Consider the following 12,967-nt stretch of genomic DNA (forward strand, 5'->3'; position numbering starts at 1 on the left):
ATATATTTTTTTTTTTTTGCCTTTTTAGGGTAGCACACACTGCATATGGAGGTTCCCAGGCTAGGGGTCTAATCAGAGCTGTTGCTGCTGGCCTATGCCCAGAGCCACAGCAATGCCAGATCTGAGCCGCATCTGTGACCTACACCATAGCTCACAGAAATGCTGGATCCTTAACCCACTGAGTGAGACCAGGGATCGAACCTTCACCTCATGGTTCCTAGTTGGATTCATTTCCACTGCATCACAATGGGAACTCCAATGTTCCGTTATTGAGTTGAAATCTAAGGTAACTCAGCAAGCACTCAGTACAGTGATTTTGCTTCTGCCATAGGTATGTCCAGTTTTCCACCACATACCTAGAGACACTCACTTTCTCTTTAAAACCTTGGTAACTTTTCCCCTTTTGGCTTTATGAGCTCTTTCAAATCCTTAAAACATTTTCACCTTATTAGGTCAACAGGTACACCTTTCACAAGGCAGCCAACAAGCCTTAACAAGGACAGAGACATTCCAACCCAAATCTACACATTGCCTATGTATTTTCATCCTGAAGATTTTTTTTTTTTCCTTTTGCCTTTTCTAGGGCTGCTCCCGTGGCATATGGAAGTTCCCAGACTAGGGGTCTAATCAGAGCTGTAGCCACCGGCCTACGCCAGAGCCACAGCAATGCGGGATCTGAGCTGCATCTGCAATCTACTCCACAGCTCACGGCAATGCTGGATCCTTAACCCACTGAGCAAGGCCAGGGATCGAACCCTCAACCTCATGCTTCCTAGTCGGATTCGTTAACCACTGCGCCACGACGGGAACCCCCTGATGATTTTTAATTAAATGATTTATTTTATATTTAACATCCCCAGAGAGAGGAAAAAAGGAGCAAACACAGGAATTTAGAATTAATGCTATGCTATATTCGAACATTTCGTTTATGGTTTTCTGGGTTGTTGTTTTTTTTTTTTTTTTTTTGCTTTTAAGGCTGCTGGCCTACGACGTAGCCACAACAATGTGGGTTGAGTGTCTGCGACTTCCACCACAGCTCACAGCAATGCTGGATCCTTAACCCACTGAACAAGGCCAGGGATCGAACCCACATCTTAATGGATACTAATTTGGTTCTTTACCATTGAGCCACAACAGGAACTCCCATTCAAACATTTCATTTATGAGAACGATTTGCAATAATTATTCCATTATTATATTCTACTATTATTTAAATGTAAAATATAAACTCTACTACTTCTATAGATATTTAAGAAATACAGGGAAAATCATATAACATGTTAAGAGAGTGAACAGAGTAGATATTTCATAGTCTATCTTTAACTCAAAACATTTCATGTAAATTTTATGAAATGTGGAGGCTAAGCCCTGGCATAATCTAAGCTAATGTGTTTTTATAAAATAAATGTATAGAGAGAATGAAAGGCATCTCTAATGACTGGATTCACAGAATTGTAAAAGATATGGTACAGGAAAAATCATCAATATTTACAGTATATATACCAGCAGAAATCTGAAAGAACTTGACTTTAAAAGGTGGCAGTTATCAGAATCAAAAGAACAGTTTAATTATTTGATGTGTGATGGACTCTCTGCTTTTTAGAAGACTAACTTGAGACTGACCAAGATAACTTCATTTTTAAGCAGCTTTCCAGTCTTCTGTGAAGTTATTCAGAAAAATCAGAAGCCTCTTAAAATAATAAGTCAATATTATATTTCATAACCCAAGAAAATCTCACAATTTTTAAAATCTTTTTTAGGGCTGCACCTGAGGCATATGGAGGTTCCTAGGCTAGGGGATGAATCGGAGCTACAGCTGCTGGCCTACACCACAGCCACAGCAACTCAGGATCCGAGCTGTGTCTGTGACCTACACCACAGCTCATGGAAACACCAGATGCCCAACTCACTGAGCAAGGCAAGGGATAGAACCTGAGTCTTCATGGATACTAGTCAAATTTGTTTCCACTGAGCCACAATGGGAACTCTGAAAATCATACAATTTTAAAGCATTAGGAAAGCAGAAGGAGATTCCATCTTGTTAGGAATCTAAAGTAATGTGAGGCTAATGGTGAAGATACTAAAATCAAAGTTCACTGCTAATCTCTTAAACTTTTTTTTAAGGTGTGAAAAATTAGAATGTAATTCAAAATAACCCACGGAGAGAGGAAAATATTAGAATTAAGAATAACCATTAATCTTATATATTGATCTCATTATAGCATGATTTACTAATTAGCAGAGAGATAATAGTTGATATTTTCTAAATCCTCATTCTTGGAAGAACTTTTTTTTTTTTTTTTATCTTTCATGCTGTATGAAAAGCTTCCTTATTTGAAGCTACTATTTTCCATTTATCTGTTCTTTTCTGGTTCAGGAAATTTGTATTTGACATGCATAAAAAATTTTTTTATTTCACCTAAGCATCACATCCTACAAATTATAAAAGACAGTGTAAACATTCTACCACATACAATACACAGAGAAGCACAAAGGAGATACTTAGGCAAATGTTTCTAAGAACCCAGTAGGTAATTTTCTCCATATTCTTTATGCTATCAGTAGCTGACCAGTTAGTCCAGAATTTCTTTCTTTGATTAAGGCAGCAATAATGGTGGCACCTTGCCTTAAACTTTCCTTTAGCTTCTGCTCATCCTGAAAGAAAAGACAAAACAATAATTAAATTAGAAACAAAGATATCAACACATTAATAAAGAGCTACTTTTCTTTGAAAAATATTTCTTGAAAAAAACTTTCTCCTCAGCTTTATAGAAATATAATTGACTCATTGTATAAATTTAAGGTGTTCAATGTGATGATGTGCTATACATATAAACAGCAAAATTATTACTCAAATAAGGTTAGTTATCACATCCATCACCTCATGTAGTTACATTTTTTGGAAGGAGGTGAGAACATTTAAGACCTACTCTCTCAGCAACTTTCAAGTATACAACACAGTATTGTTAACTATAGTCACCCTTCATTGCATCCCCACAACTTATTTATCTGATAACTAGAAGTTTGTGTCCTTTGACCAACATCACCCCATTAGCTCCACTTCTTACCCTCTGGCAATCAGCAATCATAGACTCTCTGTTTCTGGGAGTTCGAAAAGCCTCTTTTTAAGGTCTGCAGTTCTCTGGACTCAGCATTGTAGAGAATTCAGACCATAGTCACTGGCAAGGACTTGGTGTTCCACATAAAGGAGAAATGCTTTTGCAAGCTCTTTTATTATAGAACAAAAATATCTGCTGAAGGTACCAAGAAAAACACTGATGCAATTTCAAATGCTAACAATATGAAACAAAAGTTTATTTCCCTTAATCCAATATTTGACCAACTTTGGCTCATCACTGAAGTGTGAATATTTCTTTGATGATGCAAGCCCTTCCTTCATCTTCTTCTGAGTGTTCAACAACAGACTCTGTTATAAACTGTGAATATGGGTGTGAACGGAAAAAACACCTGCTTGTTGTTTCTGAAGCAAAAAATCAGGCAGATTTGTGAAACGAGTTATCTCACAAGTTGCCAAAACGTGGTTTTTGCCTTTGAAACCATATTGTCTATGAAATTGTTTCTAATTATTTAAGTTTCTTGAAGGTAAGAGGGGATGGTAATATGAAGGGAAAATGAAAGTGGAAACAGAGCTAATATCTTAAGGTTCTTGGGTTATATTTGTTTTTGTTGTTGTTGGCCACACCCACGGCATGTGGAAGTTCCCAGGACAGGGATGGAACCTGTGCCACAGCAGTAATCAGAGTCAAAGCAGTGACAATGCCTGATCCTTAACCCAGTGAGCCACCAGGGAACTTCAGTCCTTGGGTTATGAATTGTGCTATGTTCAAAAAGGAAACCGGTAACCAATTTCTTTACTTTGGCATCATCCTTAATGCCAAGGATGCAAAATATCCCAGCATGCAATGTATCACTAGAACCTAGTGTTTCTAATTCTCAAACCCACACACTCCACTCAAACTGCCACCGCCAGCAGAGTATCTCTGGCCTTGAATTACTGCGACAATTTCATAGTCTTTTCCAAGGTCTGCCCTCTTCTACTATTTCTCACACAGCAGTGAAAATACTTATTTTAAATAATAAAATTCTGACTACATCATTATCCCGCCTAAAATTTTTCAAGACTTTTAAACTTCAGGATCAAGTCTAAACCCCCTCCCTGGTAGTGAAGAGTCATCTATCCTTCCAGCCTCTTCTTGTCATTCCCTTAAAATCACTCAGTTCTCCAAGTTGTGTAGACCTGTTTGAGATTGCCTAAACAAGCCATTTTTCAAGTTTTCATCCCTCCACACCAGCCAATCTCTTTACCAGAAAAGCTGTCCCACTCCCTTCCCAGCCTAGCTGACCCTAGTTACTCTTTGAGGTTCAACCCAGCTATCAGGGACTTGAAACCTTTGAGAGTAACTGCCAATCTCCAGCCCAATGTAAGTGAGGTGACTTTCACAGCTGTGAATTCCCCAGCACACGAAATGCTAATAGTCTTTTTAGCTGATCATCTATTCCACCAGATGATGAGTTTCTTAATGTAAAGAATATCTTATCTTTGAACATTTAGCTCAATGCTTAATAAAAGGTGGCATTCCATAAATTATACCAAATTCAAAACAAAGGAGGCTCTATGACAGATTTATATTCATCCTTTTAGTTTGATTCATTTGTCAACAATGACCACTATTTGGTTACTATGTTTACTCCTATTTACATATTTAGCCAGAAGTCTGACAACAATATAAAGATTATTACCTTATTGATGCCTTACCACTACCAATACAGCTCCATGAGCCTGGACTTGGGTTTCTCATCTATGAAGATGGTACTAAGAGATCACCTCTGCTTAAGCTACACTTTCCCATCAGTTTCCCTGACTGTGTCCTATGGGGGTAGAGCTGGAGAAGATGCACAGGGGCTAAATGAGGGCTACTTTGCTTCTTGCAAGTGAGTTTTAATGGCATTTCAATAATAGATTTCAAATGCTATACTGGTTTCCAGATGATCAAATCACATTAACAAATCATTTTAAAGCCAAATATGTTTGAGCTTAAAATGTGATTCACTTATATGGGAGTAGATATCATTCATGACATGCCATTCATAAATACAGAAATAAATATTTAAAAACAGAACAAAATACAAACCAACTATATGTATTGGTCACTTTTACTGATTAATTAATCATAATGTTGCAGAGCATGCTACACATCCACTCCCAAGTCTCGTTAAGCTGAGATATACAACAGATGATAATAATTAAGGTTTCCCATTCCAAAATAAACAGGAAAAGGCTATCTGTACAGCCTCTTCAAAACCAGTTTACACTTATAATGAAAGCAGCATAGTAACAAAGAAATAAAGAGGAAAATCTGTTTTTAAGATCCTAGGGCTAGGAAAATCACATTTCTCTATCTTGGAATAAATGTTCCATGTTTATTTTGATAGTTCCATAACGTACACATTTTTAGTTAATGAAGAATTTAAGAATGTTCTTTTAAAGATTACTTTAGAAATTTTTTATAGGCAACATTTGCAAAGATTAGAATTCAGTGAGAAAAACCTACGTCATTCCACTAAATACGTTTTCCCTCTCTGCCTAAGCTCATTTTATCTTTGAAAAATATGGAATTTTAAGAACTGATTTAACCAAGACAGTGAGACATACATATACTAACTCATCTCAAAATTCCCTATCTCTATAAAAGTATTGATAACAAATAAAAAAAATGTAAACATGCAAGCATTTCCTGCTGACAGGAGATATGCAAAGTGTTTTTAACCCCTGAAGAAGGTAGGCAGTGGAGGGGCATTATAGGTGGCTATCTTATTATCACTCATGAATATTTATTTATATATGCATGAATTCCTTTGTGTGCTCCAATTATTACATTAAAAATAATTAATTTTCAAACTAAGTGAGCAAGTTCAAGATGAACACTGAAAAATCACATTGCACTCTTGATATGTTACGACGAAATGGTATTTAGCCCTGAGGCCAAAGGCAGTATTAGAGACTGTAAAGTGAGGTCAAAAACATTCTAACTGAAGCAAGAGAGAAAAATAGTGAATTATTTCCATAATCATCTTATAGCTTGTAATACATTACTATTCCATTTCCCTTTTCCTTGTCTACTGACATACCCTACCACCATCACCAAGAAACCTTTTAGAAACATTTATAAAACTGCATATGGGTTCTAGCAACAGCCATGTTATCTGGGAATATTTACTCTATTAAACAGACAAAAAAATTTGTAAATGTCAACCCCATTCTAGAAAAACCAATGTGATGGAATACATAGAAATATGCACAAGACTAGACCGTAGGTAATATTGGTATAGTGGGGCATAAGAGAACGAGGGAATTCAGAGTGGGGTACGATCACATTAAAGGAGCAATGATTCCTCAGGAAGATAGGACCAAATAATGAAAGAAGAGGAAAATACTGGAGGATCCAGGATGGCTAAGAACTATCTTGGGACAAGAAATGACTGGTTCTTAGAGTGTCATAATATTGTGCTATGCTAGACCTTATAAAAGTATTATAAGAAAAGTGGGTACCCAAATTTTCACAATAAGACATAAAGAAAAAAGTATTCAAATTAAATTTGTCAGCGGTTTATTTGCTATCTGTAATTGTTGCAACATTCATCTCTAGGCTTTAGGTTTAACTGGATTTATACTCACCAGTCATAAAGAACATACACTGTAAAAACAGCACAACGATGTTTACATACCCACACATAAAAATTGAAAACATTCATTCAATTAAAAAAAAAACAGGATATTTAATCAGATATGTTAAAGTCTGCATTCTGGTTTAAATATAAATTATTGTCATTAGCAGTAATTACTTATTGTTCTGCTCAATAACAATGTAAAACTTTTGAAAAAAATACAGATTGCAAACTCTATCCCCCATACACCTTCTAGCTGGAAAATACAACATTCACTCTTTTTCTTGGTTACTTACTGTATTATAAACTAAGAATTAGTCATAAAGAAAAAAGGATATAGGATAGTCAGGTTTCTTAAATCACTGGGAGGGAAAATATCAAAATGTTAACAAGAGTTATTTTTGGATGATGGATTTATGGATGTTTTTATTTCATCTTTGTTGTCTAATAATTTCATAATTTTCATAATAAACACTATAAATCTTATAAAAATAATTTATCTTAAAATTTAGTTTCAAGACTATTTAAATTAAGGGAACTAAGTTTGATTTGTTATCAAATAAAATCAATAATTCAGAATATTGTCTAAATTTCCAGAAAACATTCCATCAAAATCTTCAAAATCTGGAGTTCCCGTCATGGCGCAGTGAAAAGGAATCTGACTAGGAACTATGAGGTTGCAGGTTCCATCCCTGGCCTCGCTCAGTGGGTTAAGGATCCGGCGTTGCCGTGAGCTATGGTGTAGGTCACAGACGTGGCTCGGATCTGGCATTGTTGTGGCTATGGCACAGGCCAGCAGTTGTAGCTCCGATTGGACCCCTAGCCTAGGAACCTCCATATGCCATGCGTGTGGCCCTAAAAGGATAAAAAAGAGACAAAAAAAAAATCTTCAAAATCTGTAAAAAGAAAATACTTTTGTTGGAATATTGCCATTTTCAATAAAAGGTTTCCAAAAGAATATTAATAATTCACAAAGTTTTAGCTTTCTGCTGATTTAGAGATTAAGAACAATATTGGAGAATTCAAGCTAAAAAGTAACAAAAAATGTTTATTTATTTCTTTCCATGGCCACAACTTCAGTACATGTAAATTCCAAGGCCAGGGATTAAATCTGAGCTGCAGTTGTGACCTTAGTCCACTGTGCCACAGTAGGAACTCCTTCATTTTATTTAGCATGTTTGTTTGTTGTTTGTTTGGCTATGTCCATGGCATACAAAGTTCCTGAGGCAGGGCACAAACTCATGCCACAGCAGTGACCTGAGCCACGGCAACAACAATACTAGATCCTTAACTGTTAGGCCACCAGAGAAGTCCCTTCAGCATGTTAACAATTGCTCACAAAGATCCTAAACAATTTCTTATAGTCAGATTTTTCAAATTATTAGGAGTAATAAATAAAATACCAATATAAAACTGCTATTTTTAGTTTTTTATATCCTCAAACTGAACTATTTAGGATTAGAAATCAAAGTGGGTTTTAACCAGAAACTTGTCATATTTAGTGATTTCTCTATCACCTTGTAATTTCAAGATCAGGATGAAACAGGCTCTGTTTAGATGAAAGATGCACAAAAATTCTAATTATCATTATCTTTTAAAAATAGAAGGTAATTGTAAATTTACTCTAGAGTAATTAAATCTCATCTATCTTTCTCTCTCAAGGGACTTTTAAGGCTTCGACAAGCCCTTTGAAAACAGGAGAAAATGGACTTATTTTCACGGAAGACAGGGAATGAAGGTAGCACCTCCATAATTCATAACAGCTCTTTTTTTCCTCACTCCCTACCATTCACATCACAATTTGGCCAAGTAAGGCCTGCAATTCCAAAAGTAAATGACAAAGTAGTAGCAGCTTGCACATGTACAAGTGGTTCAATTTTCTGTAATACCATATCTTCAAAATTCCTTACTTACCAACTGACCTCTTCAACTTTCTCAAAGGACAGCTTTTGGCAAAACTATACCCAGTGTACATAAACTTAACCTTTTCAAAGGTATGTTTTAAAACATTACACCCAGTACCACACTGTCTTGATGACTGTGGCTTTGTAATATTGCCTGAAGTCTGAGAGAGTGATGCCTCCTGCTTGATTTTTATTCCTCAGAATTGCTTTGGTGATTCTGGGTCTTTTTTGGTTCCATATAAATTTTTGGATTGTTTGTTCTAGTTCTGTGAAAAGTGTCATGGGTAATTTGATAGGGGTTGCACTGAATCTGTAGATTGCTTTGGGTAGGATGGCCATTTTTATAATATTAATTTTTCCAACCCAGGAGCATGCAATATCTTTCCATTTCTTTACATCTTCTTTAATTTCCTTTAATAATGTTTTATAGTTCTTGGCATATAAGTCCTTTACCTCCTTGGTCAGGTATATTCCCAGGTATTTGATTTTTTGGGGTGCAATTTTAAAAGCTATTGTATATTTGTATTCCTTTTCTAATACTTCATTGTTAGTATACAGAAATGTGACTGATTTCTGCATGCTAATCTTATAGCCTGCTACTGTGCTGAATTTGTTGATCAGTTCAAGTAGTTTTTGGGTTGAGTCCTTAGGGTTTTCTATAAATAGTATCATGTCATCTGCATACAGTGACAGTTTTTCCTCTTTTCTTCCTATTTGGATGCCTCTGGGTCACCACGCTGTACAGCAGGAAAAAAATCGTATTGGTGAAATAACTATTAAAAAAATAAAATAAAATTAGTTTACTGAAAAAAAAAATTACACCCTATCGTTGTATTACAGAGATATAAGTACTTGAATTAAAGAGGTATAAACAAATTTATGGTATGCTGTTAGAATCAATTTATGTGGATTTTGTAGAATACTGTTTCAAAGAATAGCAGGAAAAGTTATGACATCATTGTTCTCCAAATCTTTAAAGACAAACTAAAAGGAAACCTTTTAGAGTTTAATCTTCCATGCACATCATTTCTAAAGAACATAATGTACTCTGTTAAAGGAAAAGCTATAAATTTTAAAAATATGTACATATGTATATTTAGACTCTTGATATCTCAAGAGATTAGACTGATCTTTTTGAAGGGTAAACTTAACTGTCTCAGCAAATTCCATACCTAAAGCCTAATTCCATTTCCAAGAATTAAAAACTATCCTAAAATCTAAATTGCTTATATTTTGATATTCATATCTTTCTGCCATTTATCCTTGCTCTGGTGAACTCATGCAAAAACTATCTAAATGACACAATATCTCACTCTAAAGAAATAAAGTCTATATATGTATATGTATATATATGTATATATCTATATATGTATATCTATATATCTATCCATACATACCACATATAATATATAAAAATCATAAGTTGTAGACTTTATAAATCTTTTATGTTTGGTTACATTTATAAAATAATTAATATGTCAAAAAAAATGAGAGGCTAAAATTTCCTTTCTGTATACTGTTTGCTGATAGGGAAAAAAATGAATCTGATGGTAATGCACTGTCCCCTAGTGGAGATAAAAATAAATGTTTAGCGTGTTCAAATTTCTAGAACTGCAGGAAAAAAGCAGTCACTTGCTAATAGTTTGAGAAAAACAAAACAGTCCTCTCCAAATGAAACGTGTTTGCTCTTACTCCTTTGAGTGAAACAAATGTCTCCAAAAAAACTTAATAACAAAATACTTAGAAAAAGCCCTTGGGTTTACTTATGATCATCACATGGCACTTTTCGTCTCCTTTATTCTCCAAGCCTGTCTGCTATCTCTTCTCCAGTAAAATCATTTCCCAATATTTGTCTTTCTAATTTACAACAATTTTCAAAGACCTGGCTGTGATGACTTCCTCTTATGAAATAATGTAAATTACTAGTGTGCAGTAAAATAGATGATCATAATTCACCTCACGATCTCGTATTTTATTAAGTGTGCATATGTTTAGATCGTATTTTCTTAGCTAAATTGTAGACAGTATAAGACAACTCTCCCAAATCAAATACCAAAATCAAATAAAGTACAATTCTTACAGTAGGTATTCAATGAGCTAACCAGATTAATTTGCTAATTAATTCTATAAAGGTCTGGCTTCGTATATGACTATTAAGACATCTCTGAAACATCAAAGTTTTTAGATAAAGAATACATCATTATGGAAATAACACTAACAATAAAAATAAGAAAAAAACTTATATCTGTACTTGGAAACTAGAAAGGTGTCAAAAACTAAAAATTTATGCTACATGATTTCCCTCCTATGAAAGAAAGCCTGGGGAGTTCCCTTTGTGGCTCAGTGGTTAATGAACCTGACTAGGATCCATGAAGATGTAGGTTCAATCTCTGGCCTTGCTCAGTGGGTTAAGACTGTGTTGCTGTGAGCTGTGATGTAGGTTGCAGATGCAGCTTGGATCCTGCATTGGTATGGCTGTGGCTGTAGCTCTGATTAACCCCTAGACTGAGAACTTCCATATGCCATGGGTGGGGCTCTAAAAAGACAAAAAAAAGCAAAGAAAAAAAAAGCAAAGAAAGAAAGCCTGGTCTCAGAGGTAAGTGTAAGAGACAGTGATAAACTTGCATTAATTACACAAGTTAGGGGATAAAGGCAGACAATGAGGCAGGCATTCTTTTATTGGAGATGACTGCATAAGTAGAAAATCTACATACTTTGTGTTGGTAGGCAACAGGTACCGTTTCCACAATGGGTGAGAACTATAAAAGTGAACAGAAAGATTATTCAGAAGAGTATCTTCTTGATTGAGCTCCCATCATGGCTCAGAGGTTAATGAACCTGACTGGCATCCCTGGGGACTTGGGTTTGATCCTTGGCCTCACTCAGTGTGTTAAGGATCCGGTGTTACCACGAGCTGTAGCATAGGTTGCAGACCTCGAATCCCATGTTGCTGGCTGTGGTGTAGGCTCCAATTGGACCCCTAGCCTGGGACCATTAACATGCCACATGTGCAGCCCTAAAAAGACAAAAAAAAAAAAAAAGAGTATCTTCTTGAGTGAATCGCCTGTCTATTAGTAGAAAAATGTATTGATACTTTCTCTTACAGCATAAAGACTGGTTAAATTTTTTGCATGAAATTTTGATTTAAAATTTTAATGACAAACTTAAATCAAAGAGAGAGAACTAAAATGGGCCAATTCAAACCTAAGGTAGCAATGTGTGTATGTTGGGGGTGGGAGGGAAACTGTTGTTGAAATAGTTTTGAGCAGTTAAAGAACAAAAAGATGCCTGGCCAATGACTATTACACTCTTGAATATTGGTTAAATGGATGAGTAGTTGGTATTCAAAATTTTAATCTCAAAGTTCCACAGAAAAATATGTGCCACTGTACCTCGATTTCCTTCCAAGAAGGTTCTGAACTGCAACCTACAAAAAAGAGTTATATCCTGACCAGAAAGATGTCAGTTTTTATCAGTCTTAACAGAATACTAGCCTGCAAACCTCCTTCCTACAATGGAGAACAGAGTTCTTTTGCATGGAGAGGGTCACATGGCAGGAGATGGCCTATAGAGTTTTTTCCCAATAAGAAGGTAGATTAAAAACTGACAGATATGAATAACAATTTTCTAGGTGGAAAGAACTTTCTAAAATCATTAAAATTAGCTATATTTCTCTGAAATGATGCTGCTAAGTGAAAACAATATTCAAGAAGATACCTCAACCACAGAAGTGGGAACAAAGTAGGAATAATTTTACATCACTAGAGATTTCATGTAAGATATTAAATTAGTGCATTTCAATTAAATATCTCATTGGAAGTTGTTATACAACCTACTTTTTCTATATAAAATTAACAGATAACTGGAAGACAGACTGAAAATGTCTAGAACTCAGAAAAAAATAAAAGAATAAAATAATGAGAAGAGAGTCTAGTATTAGACGACTAGATTATATAAGGGAAATCTGGGGAGAAAACATAGTAGATAATATAGAAGTTATTATAAATATGCAGAAGAAAATTCCCTGACTTGAAGAAAGATTGGGGTTTGCAGATAAACAAGTATAATTTGGTGCCTTGCAAAAGTAGTGAAAGAATCCTCAAAAGAAACCATTTTAACCATATTCAGATGATACCTTCATATTTAAAGATAAAAACTCAACAGGCTCCACCAGGAAATATAGATTCATTTCAATAGATAAGAATGGCTGATGTGTAACTTCTCTGCAACACGAAACACCTCAAGAAAATGGAATCTAAAGAAAGTTTTGTTACCTCGGAATCCTAACTGCAGGAAGAACAAAAAAGGAGACATTGTGTGATATGCGAGTGCTCTTAAAGCATATTCATTAGTGGAGCCTTTCTTCAAAAAAAAAA

The 12,967-nt window shown here is 35.2% G+C and overlaps 1 protein-coding gene across 1 annotated transcript in view; it reads right to left on the reverse strand.

Annotated features, from left to right (window-relative positions):
• Nucleotides 1–1,945: 1,945 nt before the first annotated feature.
• The window catches only part of CRPPA (CDP-L-ribitol pyrophosphorylase A), a 301,491-nt gene continuing 290,469 nt past the window's right edge, over nucleotides 1,946–12,967 (reverse strand). Inside the window, exon 10 of the mRNA XM_047753666.1 lies at nucleotides 1,946–2,655. Within this exon, the coding sequence (XP_047609622.1) occupies nucleotides 2,551–2,655 (105 nt within the window). The 3' untranslated portion in view covers nucleotides 1,946–2,550. The remainder of the gene's footprint in view (nucleotides 2,656–12,967) is intronic.

This window comes from Phacochoerus africanus, chromosome 11 (assembly GCF_016906955.1).
Source record: "Phacochoerus africanus isolate WHEZ1 chromosome 11, ROS_Pafr_v1, whole genome shotgun sequence".
Taxonomy (NCBI): Eukaryota; Metazoa; Chordata; class Mammalia; order Artiodactyla; family Suidae; genus Phacochoerus; species Phacochoerus africanus.